At 39.5% G+C, this 24,682-nt stretch overlaps 1 protein-coding gene across 1 annotated transcript in view; it reads right to left on the bottom strand.

Annotated features, from left to right (window-relative positions):
- Positions 1-24,682, bottom strand: part of LOC142662963 (uncharacterized) — a 119,616-nt gene that overhangs the window by 16,697 nt on the left and 78,237 nt on the right. The window contains exons 16-25 of the mRNA XM_075841257.1: positions 20,797-20,883; positions 18,402-18,455; positions 18,173-18,217; positions 16,387-16,455; positions 14,130-14,174; positions 12,250-12,294; positions 11,561-11,704; positions 7,006-7,104; positions 6,657-6,701; positions 3,694-3,735 (exon numbers count right to left, since the gene is read on the bottom strand). Of these exons, the coding sequence (XP_075697372.1) occupies positions 3,694-3,735; positions 6,657-6,701; positions 7,006-7,104; positions 11,561-11,704; positions 12,250-12,294; positions 14,130-14,174; positions 16,387-16,455; positions 18,173-18,217; positions 18,402-18,455; positions 20,797-20,883 (675 nt within the window). The remainder of the gene's footprint in view (positions 1-3,693; positions 3,736-6,656; positions 6,702-7,005; positions 7,105-11,560; positions 11,705-12,249; positions 12,295-14,129; positions 14,175-16,386; positions 16,456-18,172; positions 18,218-18,401; positions 18,456-20,796; positions 20,884-24,682) is intronic.

Here is a 24,682-nt window from a genome sequence, read left to right as displayed (position 1 = left end):
AGTTGGGTTTCTTTGCAAGCACATCATGTGTTAGACCCCAGAGATGCATTCACAAGTATCCGTGCTTCAGGGCTGATATTTGCCGGAGTTCCTTGCTAGTTTAATGTCTGCACAGGGATTGCTCTGATAATTTTCATTTTGGGAAGTGTCCTCTTGCACCAGGAACTGTACAGTAATCTGATGTAGGAAAAACAAACTGCCCAACTGCAATACAGGAGTTCAGCTAAGCTGCTAGCTGACCTCTAGAGTTTTTATTTATTTATTATATTACTTTTTTTCCATTTTGCATCTCCATATAAACAATAAAAGGGACAACATGAATATATTCCCAAACCATACCCACCCACCATCCTATGACAGTCCATGCCGACAGAATTTTTTTTTGGAAAGGTGAAGGGTAGGAACATCCTATCAAAACCACTGATTCCACATTTTGACAAAGCTTGCCTCCTTTTGCTCTTGGAATACCATACTCTTTCATACTCCAGGATACGACCAACCAACCCAGTAAATTGACTGAGTGTTGGGACCCTACTGGACCACAAAATTCGTGCTGTTAGTAAACGACCAAAAATAAGATTTTGTCAATGGTACTCCCCGTTTCCTTAGGGCGCCTCATCAAGGAAATATGCCCCAGAAAGCCACTTACAGAATCGGAAACCACTTTGACTGCATACTTACTCCCAATGAGGCTATTTTACAGTACATCTGCCCATAAGTGTTCCAAACCCGGACACTCCCATAGGGTATGAAATAGGGACGAACCATTTTGGATATACCGTGGGCAGCTGGAATCCTCTCTTATACTGATCCTATAAAGGAAACTGGGGAATAATTCAACCTATGAAGAATATAGAATTGTACAATTCTATGACTAACATATAGGGATACTTTGGGAAGATGTTTCAGGATCCTCCCCCATTTCTGAAATCTGGGATGTCCCTCTGCCATACCAAAAGGATTTTATTCATATGCTTAACAGCATGTGTTTCTAACATGGCTCCAAAGCATTTTAAAAGGGCTCTCTTTTCACCTTGTGTCCCAGTAGGAACTCCAGGAGTTTCCAGCTAACCACTCTCAAACAATTCTTATCAGAAGAACTTTAACATGCATGTTGTAATTGGAGATGAAAAAAAAAATTGATAATTCTGGGGAATTCCAAACTCTTTCCTTATACTTTTAAAATTGTGCAAATGCCCCTCTACAAACAGGTTTGCTAACAAATTTACATAGTAAGTTTTCCACATTTCTGTGTCTACTATCCCCACAAACTCTTTAAAGGGAACCTGTCACCAGCATTTCACCTATTAAACTCTACTCATCCCTCGCTGGCCGCTGCTGTGAAAAGTTCATTGCTGTTACCCCATCTCCTAAACTCCTCCTCTGACCGTAAATAACGGTCTGCAAACATTTTGCACCTTTTATGGTAATAATACGGCAGTCTCGTTCGTTACTTTTCTTATGCCCTTCCTTATGCCATCGCCGAAAACTGGCCCGCCCTGAATGCCAAAATCTCCTCTGGGATAGTCATGTATGGTCCGATACCCTTTCCTGCTTCGTCCAGCCCTCAAATCTAGTTACTGCGCATGCGACGCTATTGTGTCCCGTTGTGCACACGCGCCAGAATAGAACGTTGATGTGCAAGCACAGGATTTTGTGTGGGCTGGGGGGAGGTGAGGAACTGTCAATCAAAAGTAAGGAGGAGGGGTAAGCTTGGAAAGACTTGAGGAATGAAGATATGACTCTTTTCAAACGGAGATATGACTCTTTTATGCTTATTAGCATACGGCGTGGGAACACTAAAAAGCGAAATACTAAAAGTACAGAGCCAACTTAGAAAATAATTATAGGTTACATAAAAATGATTTTTCACCCCTTTCCACCAGGTATTGCTGGTTTAATAGGGGAAATGCTGGTGACAGGTTCCCTTTAAAATGATAATTGTTCCAAGTAGGTTAATGTGCACAAATGACATTCACCCCTTGGAACTTCTTTCTCCATATCCACACTTTATTTATTGTGTAACAGCAATCCATACCTAAATGTCCCGACTCTAGGGCTTGAAATATATTACTACCATTTCCGACACCCCTTTGTACAATATATCTTAAAAAACTGAGTTTTCCCAATGTGAATAAATATTGAATTTGAGCGACAATGTAGAAGTACTCAAAATTGGGAAGAGCCAGACCCCCTTCTGATGATGGAAGATTAAGAACTCCCTGTTTTATTCTGACCTTTTATATCGCTCATATCAAGTTGCTAATCATAATCTCACTTATTCTGAATATTTATCGTTGAGCCAAACTGGGCAGGCGATAAAACAATTCAGGAGCTGGGAAGATTATCATCTTAACCAAGGATATTTTCTGTGTTTTTTGGCATTGAGCCAGGTTCCTATTTTGGTTCTGATTTTCTAGATAAGAGGAAAGAGTAGGGGGTAGTCCTCCAACCTTCTTGAGAATTCCTAAATATTCAAGGGCCTTCCCTACCTGTATCACCTTTGTTTCTGGAACCATGGACACCACCCCTGGATCCAATTGGAGCAACTGGGTTTTCCCCCCATTTATACTGAGTCCAGAGAACATATCGAATTCCTCTACCACGTGGACGACATACTTCTAGAGGTTAATAATTTTCTGTTGTATCCCTTCAAGGCTAGAGTTTAGCAAAAGGTTAAGAACTAACGGGCCACGTCAATAATTAGCTGTACTAGCTGATAGATATGGCGGGACAGCAATAAATCGCGTATTTGGGTGTTCAGTACTACACACTATGTATAACAAATGCAAGATCATTTCTAAGAGAAGGACAATACTGTGTGTATGAAAGGCACTGGCGCACCAATATAGATGCAAAAGTAGCATACAAAGTTTATTTAGACCATGAATACAAAGAACACACACGTGAGCTCAAGGCATAAAAACATTTAAAAACAAGTACTCCTCCCTCATGAGGTAATCCTGTATATGGACAAACCTCCTATGGGTGCTAACTATGATAAAGTACAAGGGGTATATAATCAGTATACTGACTGCCCAAAGAAATAGCATACCTATCAATGAAACATCAGATACAAATGAATCATATCAGGAAATGTCAGCCTGTATGAATATAGAAAAAATACATCCCTGCATCAGAAGCGCCCATCTGGTACACCCCACTTATCGCCGGCTCTGAAGCTTCCTCAGGGGTCAATACTATATTGACCCCTGAGGAAGCTGCAGAGGCGGCGATGTGTGGGTACCAGATGGGCACTTCTGATACAGGGATGTAATTCGTACACACGGTCTTGTCCTTCTCTTAGGAATTATCTTGCATGGATTATCTGTAAGACACCATGTCAAAAAGCATATGTATATACATGATCTTCTTATCTAAGCAATGATTGAATAAGATAAGGGCAGATCTGTTTATGTATTGCGTACAAATCAGTAAAAAGACAATTAAGCAGCTGAAAATGAGCATAGTTATATTGTTCCAGCAGAGTGCAGCAGAGACTATAGAAAAACATTATCCAACTGCGTTAATAGGCATACATTGCTGAAGATGTATCCAAAGTAAATGGTATCTGACAATGACCTTGATTTTTTATGTTAGCAAGAACCACAGACACATCCTAATTGTTCAAAGTCACAATAAAATAGTAAAGTGCATTAAAATAAACTAGATAAGGAATTAATGTGCACTTACTACAGGCCCAGGAACGCCCGGAGGGCCAGGAGGCCCAGACACCTAGAGAAACACAAATATATTAATGAGCAATAAATAGTCGTGACTTAGAAAAGCTGCAATCACAAAAAAATAATAATGATATTTCATACACAAATTACTAACTTCTTCATGCCCATAATGTCACCAATGTCACTGGGCAGGATGATCCAAAATGCCAGCCTGTCCATGAGATCAGTGACAGGCAGAGTCCAACCAAACCAGTAAGGATGACTAACAGAAGCTCCTGATGCATATGACACTAAAGAAAGGCAAAAGAAAATGTGGCATCCCTTCGTATTACTAGGTTTGGCCATGTCGGGGGCCTGCCCTAGGAGAGGAAGGGGTTTCCAGACTAGTCAGCCCTCATGAGGACTAACTGCTAATAATAATCTACTTAAAAATTATGACGGATGTATGATGGATGACAATCTAACAATCCCCGCACCTGTGTGTCCATCACATGACCACGGACAGAATTATATCCACTGGAAATAAACCATGAATGTTCCTACTGAATAACAGCAAGCACAGATCTTTCAAACCGTGAGGAATTACTACAGAAAATCCATTGGAAAAATGTATAACTTTTAATTCTACAAAAAAATAAAATTAATTGGCTGAAACTGGAGAACTCCTTTTAGCTATGTATATAAAGCGACGTAAGTAACTGATACATAATATGTGCCGCATCTACACATGCCTTACCAAAAGGATCCATCTCTGTCTACTCTTTTATGACAGTGATTTGATACGGATTTGTTTTGACATTGTGTTCTGCCAGAAGTATACTTTGTCCCCTGACGAACTTACAATACAGGGAAAACGCATAGGGAATAAATAAAGGAATTTGCGAGTGTGAGACGTTGTGTATCCACGGCTCCATTATCCATGTCTAAAGGTGATTTTACATGGGCAGATATCGCCCGTGTTTACCACTTTTAAGACTAGCGCTGATCGACAATACTGCTTGTCGATCGGCACTCGTTGCTCCCTTTCAAGGGAGCAATGATCGCTTAGTTTGGGGACGAACCATCGTTACGCCAATCGCTCGTCCCCATGCATTTGCATTATCTCAGCAGCATATCTCCCTGTTTACACAAGGAGATGTGCTGCCGACAACGATGATATTTTATGCTGCATAAAAGATGTGATCAGGGAATGAACGAGCGTTTCGCAGATGATCGGCTGATTGTTGCATGTAGATGAGTGAATATATTTCCTTTTTTTTTTTTTTTTTAACAAGGAAGGTTATATTTTACTTTATTTTCTGCACTAGTCTTCATCAGTGATTACAGGTTTGACTATGTATGGCACATCCATAATGTGCATAAAACCATTTGTTTATGGATTGAGATAATTAGATAAGAAAGTAAAAATGTGGGCGTTTATGTGATTTTAATGTAAAATGTATTTGATATTCAATAAACTAAAAAAATAAATAAATATGTGCATAAAACCAAAGCCACAGCCATGCAACCACCATAGAGAAATATTAGCAGTGACACGAGTAATATTAAAGAGGCTAGCCTCAAGAAAGGTACTGGTTCTCCAGCAGGGATAGTCTGATTCATGTTTCAAGGCTCTTGAAGAGGTTGGACATTAAGTTACAGGGTAGTCCCTTATAGGTGGTGCAACACACTTTTCTTCTCTCTTAAGGAGATCTATGTTGTACTAAAGAGGTAAGAGGTAAGCACTTTCAATATAGCGCTGTTCATCAAATGGCTGCCATTCTAGAGTAAGTAGAATTTTTTTGTAGAATGGAAATGTCTGGGACCTACAGGTACAGCTGAGTTGAGTAGACTGCATAAGCTCACATTATGAGAGCACCAAATGGTGAAGTGTGCAGTGAATACATATCCGCTCCTCTTGGTTGCAACACTCACTTTTGAATGACAAACTACCTTTAGAAATGACAGTATAATTGGGAGCTCATTGACTGGGTTTCCATGGACAGACACACACAAGCTCTGGAACGCCAAGCGCAATGTCAAGCATCACTTAGAACGGGGTCATGCACACTGCTATTGTAACAGTGGCAATGTAGTCTCTAGACTGATGAATAATGCTTCTTTATCTGGCAGTGAGACACCCTAGGCCCTATTACACTTGCCAATTTTGTCCGGTGCAATGAGCACCGATCAACGAGACAGCTCGTTGATTGGCGCTCACTTGCTCCGGTCACAAGGAGCTATGTATGGGGACGAGTGTTCGTTATCCTGATTGCTCGTCCCCATACACTGTTATCATGTCGGCAGCGCGTCTCCCTGTTTACACAGGGAGATGTGCTTCCGACAACGATAATATTTCAGTTCTTGAAAACGATACGATCAGCAAATGAACGAGCGTTTGCTCGTTCATCTGCTGATCGCTGCCCTGTTTACACAGGACAATTATCGCCAACGAACGTTCTGTGGACACTTGTCTACTCGATAATTGCCTAGTGTAAAAGGGCATTAAGTTTGGCAGATGCTTCCTGACCAAATACCGTACTTTCCAGAATGGTGAAGAATGAATTTTAGGCTAATAAGAGGTTTTCCCCGTAAACAACATTTTTCACTTATCCACATGATAGGTGATAAAGGTCTAATCGCGGTGGGTCTGACCGCTGGGTTGGAATCCTAGCAATCATGCGTTTATCCCCTATCCTACGTACAGGTGATAAATGTTTTTTTATGGGAAAAACTCCTTTGGGCTATTTTTCATGGTTTGAACAAGACCCTTTAGTTCTAGTAAAGGGAAACCCCAGTGCTACAGCATACAATGACCCTTCAAATAAAGCAAGTTCCATAGCGGAGTGGTTTGCAAAGTTTGATGTAGAAGAACTTGAAGTGCATTCTAGCGTGGATATTTTTCAGAGGGAATATCACCTTTTTTTGTTTTTTACAATCAGCTCATTTTTGAATACACATAGAAATATTAATATGAATACAAAATGTATTTACCGTGTTTCCAGAATCTCCTTTCTCCCCAGTCTCTCCTTTCTCTCCCTAGTTACAATAGATGAACATAATTTCAGACGGGACTCCATCCATACATATTAGCACAAAAGAGAACTTTCATCTCCTTATTTCTTATCTAGTCTGAAGATAAGGAACTTATTGGGCTTTTATTATTTGTAATATGTACATTTTGTAATCAATTCCTTTCCTTTGTGATAATGTTATGTATGAGTGTTCCTTGGTTATGAATTAATTTAAAACCATTTTATTAGGCACGTATATACACACACACACACACACACACACACACACACACACGTTAATTTGGAATTATCTTGAGGGAAAATCTTACTGTGAGTCCTGGAAGTCCAATTGGGCCAGTAAGACCTGGGGGTCCCAAAGGTCCTTGGTCACCTTGTTCTCCTTTCTCTCCAGTGGGGCCATCAAGACCCTAAAATACATTTAAAAAAATATATATAAGTCAAAGCTGATACTGCACAATCAATTTAAATCTCAAGACTCTGATGACAAAGAAAATAAATTTATGCTATATCACATAGCACAAATGTATATACAATTTATTTAATGTTAATGATTAATTAAATGGGGTTATGTGGTATAGAAAACACATCTTTAAATAACCTATTAGGGCATTCTGAGTTAATAGAGCAGAGTATCTCACTCAGGACTTCGACCAATCAGCCAGAGCAGAGAACTACTACAAAGAGAGTATCTCACTCTGGAGGACCCAGCATACCTATGCATTAAACGGGCAACCCATTGCTTTCAATAAGTACTGTGTAAAACCTCCAGACTACAGCTAATCATTAGGGGATCCAGCAGCAGGACACCTGTGGTCAGCTTATAGGGGGACCCTTCTAAAAAAAGAAAAAGGATTGTCCAACGTGGGCAGCCCATTTAAAGTGGTTCTGTCACCATAATATGCTGCTCTACTTAATGGCAGCATATTATAGTGACAGGTCCACTGGACTATTAGACCAAACAGCACAAAAAAATTGTCCTGTTTGGTTAATACAGAAGACAGAATACAGCAGAGTCATATAGTCCGCCGTGTTCATAAGGAGAGTGCTCCCTGCCTCTGACTGCTATGAGTCTGCTGAATTCTGTCTTAGGTCTATTAACCACCCTCCAGCAAATGTATTAATAAATTGACAACTGGACATTATTATTTGACTTATCAATCTTCATCTGACACCCCCGGACTAAGGCATCTGCCGAAACGCGCGTCGGGCTTTGTCCTTTAGCAGGACTATGAACCCTGGTATGTACATCTCTCTGGATCTGTGTCTGGCGTTCATGTTCCAGGTTTGGTGATTTCTGCCGGTTTCCGGCTTTTTGCTTCTGCTACCTGCACCTCACATGGTTTCTTCACTCATGCACATTGCAGAGGTCTATTGATTTCTACTTGCATCCAGCAGCTTACTATACACTGTCTTTTGATACATGATAAGTACCTACCTGACTTCATTTAGACACAGCCAGTGTTTCTCTAGACTCTTGTTATACACAGCCTGTACATTTACATGTATGTATGTGCATGCCTTGATCACATTACATCCTGTCCTGCACAGGTTGACGCCTTTTTTTCATTGTGTGACTCATCTTTTTTTAAATGTGTTGTATCTATTCCATAACAAAACATATATTTTTTTATACTCATACATTTGTGCTAGTATTGATCTTTTTTCTTTTGTAGGTTTCTCTAATCGTTTTCGGTCAATGCACCAGTTCATGCTTGGTTTTATATTAGGGATTTCTCTGTTTTATATAGATGTTTAATAATTGTGCTCAAATATGCATTTCCATATAATTGAATACACTATATCACCATATACAGAGTACATCCCTGTAGCCCCTCATGTGTACAATTGGTTATATACCAGTGTTATACTATGTAGGTACAGACGCCTATCACACATCTCAGGGCTTAAAGGGATTTTCCCACCAGGGACATTTATGACATATCCACAGGATATAATCCAAAAAATAAAGTATTTGAAGGAGCACAAATCCCGATATCAGAAGAGGTGTCACACTGTAAAATCAGACAAACTCAGTCTGACGTAATGTAATCCTCAGAAAAAGCATGGTTGAACAGCAGCACACGTCTCCCAAATTTCAATCAATATGTTCTTTTATTGGTTAAACATCCAGTAAAAAATGGCAATGTTTCGACCCGTGACAAGTGGAAGCTTGAGAAAGACCCTCCACTTGTCACGGGTTGAAACGTTGCCATTTTTTACTGGATGTTTGACTAATAAACAAACATATTGATTGAAATTTGGGAGACATGTGCTGCTGTTCAACCATGATTTTTCTGAGGATATCCACAGGATATGTCATAAATGCCAGATAGATGCGGGTCCCACCTCTGGGACCTGCACCTATCTCCAAAACCGGGCCCCCTAAACCACGTTTTAGAAATAGGTGCCTCTGGGACCCGCATTTATCTGACAATTATGACATATCCTGTGGATATCCTCAGAAAAAGCATGGGGATATGTCATAAATGTCCGTGGCAGGAAAACCCCTTTAAGACCTGGACACTTATTTTAAAGTTAAAATTTACAACATCCAGCATGATATTGTCTACCAGTCCCCTAGTAACATCGATCCCCTTCCCTCCCGCACTCCCTCTTCTTCACTTTCAGCATTTGACTCAATAACAGAGGAAGTTTCTAGGCTCCTTTTTTCTTCTCATCCTTCAGCCTCACTCCCCGGCTGTCACTAACCTCTCTCTTTTTCTGTAATTTTTCCCTCCTCTTTTAAACATGACGTTATAATCCCTTTACTGAAAAAAACATCTCTTGACCCATTCTGCGCTGCTAAATACTGACCTGTCGCTAATCTCCCCTTCATCTCTAAACTTCTGGAATGCTTGGTTTACTCTTGCCTAATCCACTATCTCTCTGCTACCTCTATTCTTGAGCCCTTACAATCTGTTTTACACATTCTACACTTCACAGAATCTGCCCTGACCAAAGTCTCAAATGATCTCCTGATGGCTAAATCTAACGGTAACTACTCTATACTGATTCTTATGGATCTTTCTGCAGAGTTTGACTCTGTAGACCAGAACTCCTTCTTAATATGTTCCACTCTATTGGCCTTAAAGACACTGCTCTCTCTTTGTTGTCTTCCTATCTCTCAAACTTCTGGTTCATTGTATAATTTTCTGTTTCTACTTATTTTTCCTCCTCCTCTTGCTATAGGGGTTCCTCAGGGTTCAGTCCTAGGTCCGCTCCTATTTTCTCTCTACACAGTCCCTACAAACCATCAGCAGATTTGGATTCCAGTGCCATCTCTACGCTGATGACACCCAATTATATACCTCTCACTGTGACATCATCTCCACTCTAATACAAAACACCAGTGATTGTCTGTCTGCTGTCTCTAACATCATGTCCTCTCTCTATCTGAAACTGAATCTTTCTAAACTGAGCTGTTTCGACCATCTACTAACCTACCTGAACCTGATGTCTCCATCTCAATGTGTGGTACTACCTTAACTCCGCTCTCTTGGGGTTATTCTGCACATTCAATCAGTTTCACACTCCTGTCACCTTTACCTCAAAAACATCTCCAGAATCCGTCATTTTTTACTCTGGAAACAGCCAATTCTCTTATTGTTGCTCACATTCACTCTCCTCTTGACTACTGTAACTTATTACTAATCGGTCTTCACCTCACTAAACTCTGCCCTCTCCAATCTATCCTTACTTCAGCAGCCAGGCTCATCTTTCTGACCAACTACTACATCAATGCCTCTACCCTGTGCCCTGTACTGCACTGGACCGCTACACCAACGCCTCTACCCTGTGCCCTGTACTGCACTGGACCGCTACACCAACGCCTCTACCCTGTGCCCTGCACTGCACTGGACCACTACACCAATGCCTCTACCCTGTGCCTGTCACTGCACTGGTTGCCCATTCTCCTCAGAATAAAATCCAAACTTATTACTCTCACCCACAAAGCTCTCCACAATGCTGCACCACCTTACATCTCCTCCCTCATCTCTGTCTACCACCCTACTCGTGGTCTACGTTCTGCCAATGACCTTAGATTAACATCCTCCATTATTAGAACCTCCCACTCCCGTCTCCAAGATTTCTCTTGTGCTGCACCAGTTCTCTGGAACGAGCTACCCAAGACAATCAGATTAATACCCAACATCCACAGTTTTAAACATGCCCTGAAAACACATCTTTATAGACAAGCCTATAACATTCCCTAATCTGACTCCTTTCCTTTGCTCCATTATTACATTAGTCATTGGAATTTGACCCCATCATTCAGCAGTATCCCCCATGCTCCTTGCACCCCAATGCACTTCATGTCTGTCATACACATACACTGGCTGGTGACCGGCTCATGCAGCTTTATGTGTACTACCCCATATGTATAAAAGATGTCCGGACCATTGTACTTTACAGGCACTTTTTACATTTTGTGTCTCCCTTATTTCCTCATAGATTGTAAGCTCTTGTGAACAGGGTCCTCACTCCTCTTGTTTGAATTGTTAATTCGTTTTGTCACTATGTAATGTCTGATATTGTCAGTACATGAACCCCCTGAATTGTAAAGGGCTGCGGAATATGTAGGTGCTATATAAATAAAGATTATTATTATTAGGTACACATACTATTAACAAGAGGAATGGTAATACCGTTGTCAATTTATTTATATATTTCTAGGAGAAATAGCAGAGGAAAGGCATATTGCAGAGTTCCAAGATAAGATACTCCAGCACTGTTATTTCATGGGGAAGGCAAGACAAGTAAGATTGGTCAGGAGAAGTGTCAGCTCCTCTCTCAGTATGTAATAAAACCATTGCTACAGTACCTATGTTCTGGACCATACACATTCTTTACATTGATACTTACGGGTGAACCGGTTTGTCCTACATCCCCTTTATCTCCCTTTGGCCCTTGTATTCCTCTGGAACCTGTGTCACCCTTTGGTCCTTGAAGTCCATCCTGTCCTGGTGGACCAGGGGGTCCAGCCTCACCAGTTTTCCCCCGAGGTCCCTAAAACCACACAATTAAATATTACAGCAACAATGTGATAATACAATGAAAAATGCGCGAATCTTATGCAATATGGATTCACCCACTTGATGTTTTTCTAATTGACTTCAAAATGAAGCAAGTGAGAAAACAGTGAAGATCACAACATAACACACTCATAGAAAAAACAACTTTTTGATTTCAGACCAAGTGTTTGGTTTTTATATAGATGTGTCCTTCCTTACCTTTCCTCTTATCTCAACATATATCCTGAGCTGTGTGGCGCAAGATGACCCACTTTAAAAAAAAAATATTGACTTTGCGATACTCTGTCCGAAGATGTCTATGCTATATGTGTCTATGTATGGCCATTCAGTGGTTGTGATCCGAATTGCAGCCTGTCAACGGTTTGGCTGGCATGTCGTGATATTGTAGTGAATTATTTTTTATGAGAATTTGGAGTTAACGTAACTAAATTCAAGCAAAGGTAAAGGTGGAGACATCTGTATTTGTAAGAAATTCTTAGTCCTAAAATAATATTGTACATGCAAGAAATAACAACTTACCTTGTCTCCATCATGGCCAGGAGCACCAGGTAATCCAATTTCACCCTAACAAAGAAAAATAGCACCCAACTATTAATTGTATGTACATACAGGTAGCTCAAAGTGGATGATTTGAGGACTGAAATTTAGCAAATGAGCTGAAAATTTAACTTTTATAACAGGAAGCAATATTCTGGCCACAGGCCCAAGCCCCAAAATAAAAATAAAAACCTGAAGAAGAAGTGCTTCATCCAAAATTCCTATTGAATATGAACAATAGTATGGTATTTCTTTTTATATATACAATGTTTTGCCAAACTCATGTCTACTAGGATTGGTCAATACACATTGAAATACTTGTGATGCTACATTAATGTTTTCTAATTTCTTTTATCATTTTGAATCTATGGAATCAGTGCATTTTCGCCAAAAAGAAAAAATGTGTTTCCTAACAAAGAAAATACTCACTTCTATGAGACTTTCATAACGATCACAATTTTAAGACTGAGGGATGAAAGGAGCTTAAAGGGGTTTTCCCACGAGGGACATTTTTGACATATCCACAGAATATGTCATACCTCTGGGACCCACACCTATCTCTAGAACGGGGCCCCTAAACCCCATTCTACCTCTTTGTGTGTCGGCTGATTTCCAACCATGAAGGTGAAAACAGTATAGCTTACTGAGCTACACTGTTTTTGTAACTCCCGATCATAAAGTCAGGAAGTGGCCGGGAGTCAGCAATAGCAGACAAAGCTAGAACGGGGTTTAGGGGGCCCGTTCTAGAGGTAGGTGCGGGTCCCAGAGGTGGCATTTATCTGACATTTATGTCATATCCTCTGGATATGTCAAATGTCCCTTGTGGGAAAACCCTTTAATATACCATAAAATGTTTGTCAAAGACTTTTTTTGCATATAGTGTATGTATCTGTACTCAAGATTCTTAAAGAGGCTCTGTCACCAGATTTTGCAGCCCCTATCTGCTATTGCAGCAGATTGGCGCTGCAATGTAGATTACAGTAACGTTTTTATTTTTAAAAAACGATCATTTTTGGCCAAGTTATGACCATTTTTGTAGTTATGCAAATGAGGCTTGCAAAAGTCCAAGTGGGTGTGTTTAAAAGTAAAAGTCCAAGTGGGCGTGTATTATGTGCGTACATCGGGGCGTTTTTAATACTTTTACTAGCTGGCCGTTCTGATGAGAAGTATCATCCACTTCTCTTCAGAACGCCCAGCTTCTGGCAGTGCAGACACAGCGTGTTCTCGAGAGATCACGCTGTGTCGTCACTCACAGGTCCTGCATCGTGTCAGACGAGCGAGGACACCGGCACCAGAGGCTACAGATGATTCTGCAGCAGCATCGGCGTTTGCAGGTAAGTAGCTACATCGACTTACCTGCTAACGCCGATGCTGCTGCAGAATCAACTGAAGCCTCTGGTGCCGATGTGTCCGACACGATGCAGGACCTGTGAGTGACGTCACAGATCGGCACTGCCAGAAGCTGGGCGTTCTGAAGAGAAGTGGATGATACTTCTCATCAGAACGGCCAGCTAGTAAAAGTATTAAAAACGCCCCGATGTACGCACATAATACACGCCCACTTGGACTTTTACTTTTAAACACACCCACTTGGACTTTTGCAAGCCTCATTTGCATAACTACAAAAATGGTCATAACTTGGCCAAAAATGCTCGTTTTTTAAAAATAAAACCGTTACTGTAATCTATATTGCAGCGCCTATCTGCTGCAATAGCAGATAGGGGCTGCAAAATCTGGTGACAGAGCCTCTTTAAACCACCATTGAGCAATGTCAGCATGATCAAATACAATGCAAAGGGAAGCCAGAAATGTGAATATAAAGCTAATCTCAATTATGTGGGTTTGTTTTCCCTGGCACTTACCTTTTGACCTGATAAACCTGGTGGACCTGGAGGTCCAGGAGGACCCTAAAGACAAGAAAAAACAACAAAAATTGTATCTGCCTTATCATTACAAGATTTTGTAATCCCTACATAATTTGTGTTAATTTCTCAGATCACTTTATACATTTCTATTTTAAACATATTTCAATAGAATGATTTAGCTATATACTACAGTAAAATACATTTTAAAAATAAAAACATGTAAAATAACAATTTTCATAGAAAATTATTCAGAAATGGTCTAAAACACGTAATGGTGATTGCGTTAAACAAGCTCCATTGCTGGAAATCCCAGTGATCAGCGGTAATCTGTTGGGTAACCCGGCATCCAGTATTTAATTATCCGACAGCGCCACCACAGGGTGTAAAAATCCATAGGATGCCCATATAATGCATGGACATACAGGGTCCTCCAAAATAAGAGGCTTAAGCCGCTCTGTGCTCTGGCCAATAGATAAAGGCCTCAAACAGGGGACCCCATTCTATAAAGGCATCATGCACACGGCTGTATTCCAGCTCCATTTTTCCATTTTTTGTGACAATTATTCCCTGTGATAGATTCACATATTGGACCATTATACTTTATTTGTATCTTTAAAATAAAATCCCTCTGAGCAAGGTATAACCTCAATGACTATCATTATTTATTTTATTTCATTTTATTGCATCTCATCATGTTTAGTGCATAAACATGATTATTGGAACCATGTGCTCTCCCTTTTCCAGCACACCCTGGAATACACATACCATGGACCCTTGTACCTCCTCTCAATGCCCCCTGAAATCCCTCTCTAAAATGAGTGCCAGGCTACTCCTACTTATACCCGCAGCATATTCTCAATGTTTCTTTCCTAAACTAGAAGAATATTACTCCATCTACAAGATTGAGATGTTAGGAATATGGAAAAGCTCACAGCTTCCAAATTTAAAACCATGGATAGGTCTGATGCGGTTTATTTTGCATAGACTGTACGATCTATCCATCTTAAAAGGGTTGTCCCACAAAAATAATTGATCACCTATGCAAAAGATCAGGGATAAATGTATAATCGCTGTGCGTCCGACCACATGGAACCCACAGCTATTGCGAGAACGAGAGTCTTGTGTCCCCCATTTGAATGGAGCAGTGGACTTGTTTGCCCACTACTACTCCATTCAATCTCTATGGGACTAATGGAGATAGCTGAGCGCTGTACTTGGCCATTTCCATCAGTCCCATAGAGAATGAAAGAAGTAGTAGTGCGGATATATATCCACCACTTCAATCAAACAGGGGACACAGGACCTTCGTGATTGCAGGGGGTTCCAATGGTCGGACCTGCAGCGATCATAAAGTAATCACCTATCTTGTGGATAGGTAATAGATTATTTTTGAGGGACAACCATCCAACAATTTATGTAAAATTTTGACCCTTCATGAAATGTTTTTTTCCTTATTTTTCCTTATCAGTTACTCGAAATGTAATGTATTTAGTTCCTTGGTATATAATTTTACTACCATTACTGACCAATAGTGATGACATGGCAATATTGTTTTTCTTTTATACTGTCCGTATCTTTATGTCTTATACTTTTGTATTTGTTAACAAAAATGTAATGACAATCACAATTAAAAAACTATCAGATTTTTTAAGTACCTACAAGGATCTTATACTTTATAACAAACAACAAACTGTGTAGGCAGTAATGTCTCCCTGTACAGGTCCGTGCATTTCAAACAGCTAGCTGATCAATATCTCCTAAATTACATTGTATTAAGCCTGTGTGTGGCTTGGTTAGGAAAAGAATGTGGAATAGAGATGGGCGACACTAAGATATTAAAGGCCAAGAAAACGTGTAGTGTATAGACTTCCCCTTACAGGCAAAAGGAAAAGCAGGCGCAATTCTAATTGCATTTCGAGTAGCCTGAAATTCCAATAAATGGACTGGTTGCACAATGAGGCGGAATGATAAAGCCTTTTTTAACCTCTTAGCTTTTCGGCTATAAATGTAAAATCGTTATGTCAATTGATAATACAGAGGCTAAAAGCAGGTTCTATAATCCTCGGATACTATTGTCACCATACAACACTGCTGAATCCTGATACATTACAGTCCAGTACAGATATTTGCCGCTATCCTTTAATTCTGTGACTCTTATATAAGATATTATTAACATGTAAAAGAAAAACATGTACTTCACATACTATACAAGGAAATACATATGTAATACTTGTTATACCATTTCATTGCTCACCTGTAGTGCTTCACTGAGGTTGCTATTATATTCCACAAGGCTGGATTTCCCAGCTTCTCCCTTAGGACCCTGTAAAAACAATAGGTAATCACTAATGTACATTTGAACACATAGAATTCCTATAGATTACAACAGCAGCCTATAGAATGAACTTTAAAGGATACAGTAAATGAAGACTTTTGCTAACAGCACAGGTAGCACATTGATCTTGTCATGCTGAAAAAAATCCAACCTTTAAAGGCTATGTACACCTTTGAAATCGTTTGTTTTTTTTAAATACAAATGCCTACCATTGCGATTGGTACAAGTTTTTAAAATACTTTTTATTAAAAATTATTTTTACTTTTTATATACAGAGCAGCTGTATCGTGTGCTGAGACCTGAATTATTCAGGTCTGCAGGAATGACAGGTTCAGTGAAAGCGCATCGTTAAATAACAGGGCAAGGCAGCCTGCCAATCAGCGCCTTTCAATGGCGCAATGTTGAAAGGCGCTGATTGGCCAGGCAGAATGACTTTCCCTGCCACTCAGCGCCTTCATTCAGCCCCGGCAGACCCGCTCAGGAGAGAGCAGGCCTGCTTTGCAGGAGGATGGCACGGGAATGGGTTTAGGTGAGTATGTAAAGTTTTTTTTTCTGTTAAAAGTGTGAGGGGCTATATGTGGAGCACTACCTACAGGGGGGCTGTATGTGGGGGCTATATGTGGAACATCATCTACGGGGGGCTATATGTGGGGGCTATATGTGGAGCACTATCTACAGGGGTGGTCATATGAGGGGTACTATCTACAGGGGGCTATATGTGGGGCACTATCTACAGGGGGCTCTATGTGGGGCGCTGTCTACAGGGGCTACTATCTACAGGGGAATCTATGTAGGGCACTTTCTACAGGGGCACTATTTACAGGGGCTTTTACATTTAGGGGCACAGTGTGTGGCACTATGAGAATTTTATCTTTGTTTATAGGTGCAGAAATGTTTGAAAAGTTAGAAGCTGAAGACATCTAACTGCAGAAATTGCGAGATAATGGGTGGTATGATTTTTTTTTTGTGAGGCTGGTAATGATGTAGAACAGCCAGGGGGATGTCAATCAAGATCTTGGGGGCGCCATTTCAATTTTCGCCTCAGGCAGCAGAAAAAAAATAAATAAATAAAAAAAATATATATATATATGTCTTCATATATGCACTACATCTACAAATTAATTTATAGAAGTTGTGCTCCCTGAGATATAAGTTTATGGAGCGATTTTCAACACAATATAGGATATTGGGCAATGTTGTTAGAACAGTTTTCTGACATAAGGGCATTGAAAAAAGATAACATTGCTTTCACACTGGTGTGTTGGGATTTTCTTTCAAAGTTATCAGTACTGCCTTGGATTGGTAGGACATTAAGGCAAATGACCTGCCGGATGTGAAAGACGTGCGCCATGTATGTGTCCATCTGGCAGACTTATTACAAGAGTAGGGAACACTTACTCCACAACTTTGTAGATAGTTATTTCTGCAGTATTCTACAACCGTGTTTACTGACACTGATATGATAAAACTTCAAACCCCTGTAATTTTATTCAACATTATAATGCATTGTAGTTTATACAATTATACGGTACCAGTAATTGTAAAGAATTTTACATTCAAAGTAGAAAAATAACGGAAAATATTCTTATGCACATTAGTTTAGGTTGTCCATAATGTGTGTATATTCATCACAATGTTGTAATTCTAATAAGTACTTACATTACCGACCTAATATTTTCTTCTATAAAAATACAGTTTTACTCACTCGAGGTCCAGAAGTCCCTTGTTCTCCCTTAGTTCCTGTAGCTCCCTGCAAGTGTAAAAAAATATAAAAAATTAACTTACAATGAAAAAAATCTGTGCTGTGACCTATATCTCTAGTCACTGTGTAGGTGTAAAAAAAAAAAATGTCAATGTTTTTGTTCTCATGAAGTAAAATGAAGAAGAAAAACAAGTCATAAAACCAAATTTTCATCATCCGTGTGATCATTTACCTTTTCACCCTGCTGGCCTGGAACTCCTAGTTGGCCAATAGCACCAGTCTCTCCCTAAAAAATACACAAATCAAAACAGAAAATACCTTTAAATAATAGATCTGATTTTATATACTGACAGTGACAGCTCGATGGGATTAAGGTCTCATGCAAATAGCAGAGCCATGTGCAGAACGCTGTAGTGTGGGACTCTGTATGACACCATATGGAGCTCCACACAGCCCCAAACTATGGAGACATTCTCCAATAGCTCAGCATGCCACAATTTTATTTGTTGAATTCATCCTCAATTAACAGTAAGAAAAACCTCCGTATGGAATTGGAGGCATATAGAAGTACAGTGGGGCCCCACATAAGTCTATGGGTGCGCTATTATGGCACCATATAGCTGGGAAGTTGTATTGAACCATAATACTGCCAAAAGCATTTGCTAATGAACACATTGAATCATGTATTTATGGTATTCCTTGTTGTCTCATGAGGCTACTAGGTGTAATATATATGTTACATAATCTATATAGGGTTGCCTTATTATTAGGTGATTCATAAAATAAACTGAAGATTGGAAACTTGAACAAAACGTACCATACATATATATTAAAGGAGCAAGGACCAACTTCATATTGAAGAACTAAGGTTAATATATGTCTAGAATCCCAGATGAAACCTTGAGGTCAGGCACTTGGAGAAAGGACCATTTGCTATAAAAGAGTTAATGGCAGTTCCGCTTTAACTACGTAATAGCCGTTCTTCCCGTGATGTACACTATGAGCCAATGGACAAAATGCCCTTTTCTATAAAATATGATTCCTGTTATCGGGTACACCAAACTCTGCCAGGATAGAAAGGTAAAATGTACATTTAGCTCTTTTTGTTCTTTTTGACCTTTTGCCACCTCCTGTGCCACAATAGAAATAATGAAAAGAAAAATAATTGGCTTTCTGTCTTACAAAAGCCCACTTTGTCATATTTCGACCTTCAAAGAAAAAGGAAAAACTGTCAGACCTGTCTTTCACAAATGTTCACTTTAACAAGGTCCTCCAAAACTGATATCAAAGGGATTTTTTATCAGATAGACAATGTTTAACTCTACTCAGTGAATTTTAATCATATTCATGGCAACCCTTTATCTCTGATCTAAAGTGAAATGTAAATCACATATCAGACAAATTATGAAATGACAAGGATCAGCAGTCAGAGCCATCTTTTCCATGAGCCACTACTTCTCCACAGTTTAAAGGGAATCTGTCACACGCTGAATTATCCCTTGAGGATACAAGTATCAGCAAACAAGCATTACTAGTACACGTCTTATTTTATCTTTATTTTATGTTATCATAGCTGTATTACAGTTTCCAGATGAAATAAAAGGTAATATTATGAGCCCATACCATAGTAACAGTACGGCTGTCAATGCATTATATAGACTACAGCTGGGGAAAACAAAATTAAGATAAAGGGAATCCATTATGGACAAAGACATCTTTATATGAGGGCATCAATTCAATGTCCTATCAAAACTAAGCTAATGTGCGCTATTGTACCCACTGAATTTACCCCCACATGGGTGCACACACTATTCTAATCAGTGCGTTCCTCTTAACTAATTGGTCATGAGGGATTGCACGACCCAATCCATGACCGTTATAAAAGTCATGTAGAGTCATGTAGTGGCCAATCAACCGAAGGGGATCTGCTGATCCAAATACATCTTGTGCCCACTTTCAGCACATTTGAGATAGGGGCATTCCATTGGTTAAATAGAATGCACTAGCTGATATGTGTAGGGCATCCAATGCACTAATATAAAGAGGTCTGTCTGCATGACAGATCCTATTTAGTAAAAAAATGCTGTACAGCCCAATGCCAAGCAGCAGCTGCAAAGTTAAATAAATTATTAGGTTGCTTAAGAAGAGAAAAGCATAATTTAGCACCTGAATACAACACCAAAATATGCAAAATATTGCAGAAAGCATATACAAGAAATGGTGAGGGTGTAAAGGTGTGCCAGTAGTTAGATACTATGTATAGAGAATTTCTAATACAAAGAGAGGCAGGAGAATAGGCTTATAGAGCACAGAAAAAAAGAGCACCTAGAGATGACATTATAATATATTGGCTAAATATAGATATATTTCATATATACTACTCATTCTATAAGCTGCATTATGGATTTGAGAACTTCATTTGTGGGTTTCTCCCCAGTGAGGTAAGATTGGCCACATTTGCCCAGCTGGGTTTTTTTTTTTACTTACTCTAGGCTAAATAACCAGGTCTGCAAGAGGGTGAACTTGATGAACAGATACATCCTTAAAATAGTATACTCAATTATATTTAATCTGTTAATATGTACATTTATAAGGTCCTCAAGTTTGGTTCTTCACAGCATACACACCTTTGGTCCTGGAGGTCCTGGTAGGCCTGGATGACCAGGTTCTCCTTTAATTCCACTGAGTGCATTGCCAGTTTCTCCTTTTTCTCCCTATATATACAAAAATAAACAAGCAAATGGATTTATTTGGGTGCTTTGCCTATGAAAACTCATTAATAATCTCATTGCATTTTCTAATCAAATTTGCAAGGTTTGATCTCCAGAAGTCTCCCAAATAAATTGTTCCTTAGTAAATTGTTTAAGTGAAAAGAAATAAAAAAAAAAAAAATAGATTATATATAGAATATTCCAATTTGTTAAATATTCTAGTCATACAGTCTTAAAAATGTAAATAAAATGAACTTGTAAAGGTAGAATAGCTCCTAAAAAAATATATAACAAAATATAATGGTAGTATAAAGATTCTGCTTTTACTTTGAAGGTTCATTAGGTAATTCATTCAACTGATTAATCCTGCAGCCTGATGGCGGGACTGGCATGGTGTGACCTCTGCCAGTTCTTCGCTGTCGGCGCAGTACCACTTTGAGCTGAACAACTGCATGGGAGTCTGGTTGATACACTGACTAACAACCACAAGCTTCATCAGGCAGCATGTCCGTTTTCTTCAGCTCTATGAGTGTGAACAGGCTCATGTAGAACAGTTAAATTGTATATAAACAATGATTTATCCATAAGGCAAATAGTGCAGGTGTATTGGGCCCCCTGAAGTGCAAGTATCTTAATCCTGGGCATCCTACACATAGTTATGACCCATCCAAATTTCCTCACTCCGTTGCAGGTTCTCTGGCGTAGGCACTCTGGAAGCAGGGATTGGTGGCAGGCACTTTGGGGCAGGGATCTGAGGCAGGCGGTTGGGTGGAGTTCTGTACCAGGCACTCTGTAGGGAAACCGAGTCGTTTTATTGGGTCATTTGAAGCTGGGGGACTGTAGGTCTCTGTGGCACTCTGGCGGGCAATCTAAGGGTGAGTGATTGTATGGGGACATTTGATGCACTGTATGTATCTGTTACTGGCACAAACTGTTAAGGAAAAATAAATGTTGTCTTAGAGTTTCTGCGGACACCACCTATAATACTCCTTTCACCCCTTAATGACCGCCCATACGCCTTTTTACGGCGGTCATTAAGGGTACTTATGCAACACTGCACTGACGTGAAATGGCAGCGCTGTGACATAAGCCTGACACGGGTATCCCGTCTAAAGACAGCCAGGCTCCTGCTCGAACCGACGGGATCAAAGTTAACTTCGATTTCACCCATTTAACCCCTAAGATACTGCGATCGCGGGGTGCTGATGGTTTTGCTGGCCCCCAGGTCTGTCTTCAGTGTATGCTTATTAGGCCCTGCCTTAATAGAATGCCTGGCAATTTGACACGGACAGGCATAATACACTGCAATACAGAAGATCGCATAGTGAAGTCTCATAGTGGTACTAAAAAAAAAGTTAAAAATAGTTTGATAAAGTTTATTATAAATAAATAAAAAGTCCCAAGTAAAAAATAAATAAAAAACCCACTTTTCCCCCTTAAAAAATGCTTTATTATGTAAACAAACAAAACAAAAATTAAAAAGCTACACATGGTATTACTGCGTATGTAACGATCCGAATTTTTTAATTACTGGTTATTTTACTTGCACTGTAAATGCCGTAAAAAAACAAAACAAAAACTAATCCAGAAATGCATTTTTCTGTTCTTCCTACCTTTCAACAAATGCAATAAAAAGCGATCAAAAGTTTTTATGTACTGCAAAATGGTACCAATAACATCTGCAAGTCATACCGCAAAAAATAAGCCCCCATACAGCTACTTCGGTGGAAAAATAAAAAAGTTATGAAAGTTATGGCTCTTAAAAAAAGTGTTTTTATTGTACAAAAGTAGTGAAACAAAAAAACTTTATAAATTTGGTATCACTGTAATCGGAACAACCCACAGAATAAAGTTATTATGTTATTTATACCACACGGTAAACAACACAAATTTAAGACGCAAAAAGGAATGATGAAATGTAAGATTTTATTGCCATCACCCCCAAAAAAGTTAATAAAAGTTAATCAATAAATGATATGTACCCCAAAATGATGCTATTAATAGATGCAACTTGTCCTGCAAAAATCAAGCCCTCACACAGCTATGGCTACAGAAAAATAAATGTATGGCTTTTGAAATGCGACAATCAAAAAAACTGAAAGAACTTACATAGTTACATAGTTACATAGTTACATAGTTACATAGTTAGTACGGCTGAAAAAAGACACATGTCCATCAAGTTCAACCAAGGGAAGGGAAAAGGGAAGGAAAAATTTCTACACATAGGAGCTAATATTTTTTTGTTCTAGGAAATTATCTAACCCTTTTTTAAAGCCATCTACTGTCCCTGCTGTGACCAGCTCCTGCGGTAGGCTATTCCATAGATTCACAGTTCTCACAGTAAAGAAGACTTGTCGCCTCTGCAGCTTGAACCTTTTTTTCTCCAGACGGAGGGAGTGCCCCCTTGTTTTTTGAGGGGGTTTTACAAGGAACAGGATTTCACCATATTTTTTGTATGTGCCATTAATATATTTATATAAGTTAATCATGTCCCCCCTTAGTCGTCTTTTTTCAAGGCTAAATAGGTTTAATTCTTTCAATCTTTCCTCATAACTTAAATTCTCCATGCCCCTAATTAGCTTCGTTGCTCTTCTTTGTATTTTTTCCAACTCCAGGGCATCCTTTCTATGAACTGGAGCCCAGAACTGAACTGCATATTCTAGATGAGGCCTCACTAATGCTTTGTAAAGTGGTAATATTACATCCCTGTCCCGCGAGTCCATGCCTCTTTTAATACACGACAATATCCTGCTGGCCTTTGAAGCAGCTGATTGACACTGCATGCTGTTATTGAGTTTATGATTTACAAGTACACCCAGATCCTTCTCAACAAGTGAATCCGCCAGTGTAGCTCCCCCTAGGACATATGATGCATGCAGGTTGTTGGTACCCAGATGCATAACTTTACATTTATCTACATTAAACTTCATCTGCCAAGTGGACGCCCAAACACTTAGTTTGTTTAAATCTGCCTGCAATTCATGAACATCTTCCATAGACTGAACTATATTACATAGCTTGGTGTCATCTGCAAAAATAGAAATAGTGCTATTAATCCCATCCTCTATATCATTAATAAATAAGTTGAATAATAGTGGTCCCAGCACTGAACCCTGGGGTACACCACTTATAACCGGTGACCATTCAGAGAAGGAATCATTGACCACAACTCTCTGGATACGGTCCTTGAGCCAATTCTCAATCCAATTACAAACTATATTTTCTAAACCTATAGTCCTTAATTTACCCATTAGGCGTCTATGGGGGACAGTGTCAAATGCCTTTGCAAAGTCCAAAAACACTAAATCCACAGCGGCCCCTCTGTCTAGACTTCTGCTCACCTCTTCATAAAAACAGATTAGGTTAGTTTGACAACTTCTGTCCTTAGTAAAGTGCTGGCTGTCACTTATAATGCTATTTATTGTCACATAATCCTGTATATAGTCCCTCAATAGCCCCTCAAACATTTTCCCCACGATGGATGTTAAGCGTACTGGTCTATAATTACCTGGGGAAGACCTAGAGCCCTTTTTGAAAATAGGCACCACATTTGCGCTGCGCCAGTCCCTTGGCACTATACCAGTCACTAGAGATTCTCTGAATATTATGAAAAGGGGGACAGAAATAACTGAACTAAGCTCTTTAAGAATTCTAGGGTGTAACCCATCTGGTCCCGGGGCCTTGTGCACATTTATTTTATTTAATTTAGCTTGGACCATATCTACATTCATCCAATTCAGTATATCAACTGATATATTAACAGCACTGGCAGCGGCTACATCAGCTGCTCTTTCTTCAGTTG

Source organism: Rhinoderma darwinii, chromosome 11, assembly GCF_050947455.1.
Source record: "Rhinoderma darwinii isolate aRhiDar2 chromosome 11, aRhiDar2.hap1, whole genome shotgun sequence".
NCBI classification, from domain to species: Eukaryota; Metazoa; Chordata; class Amphibia; order Anura; family Rhinodermatidae; genus Rhinoderma; species Rhinoderma darwinii.
This window is presented reverse-complemented; position numbering and strand designations above follow the sequence as displayed.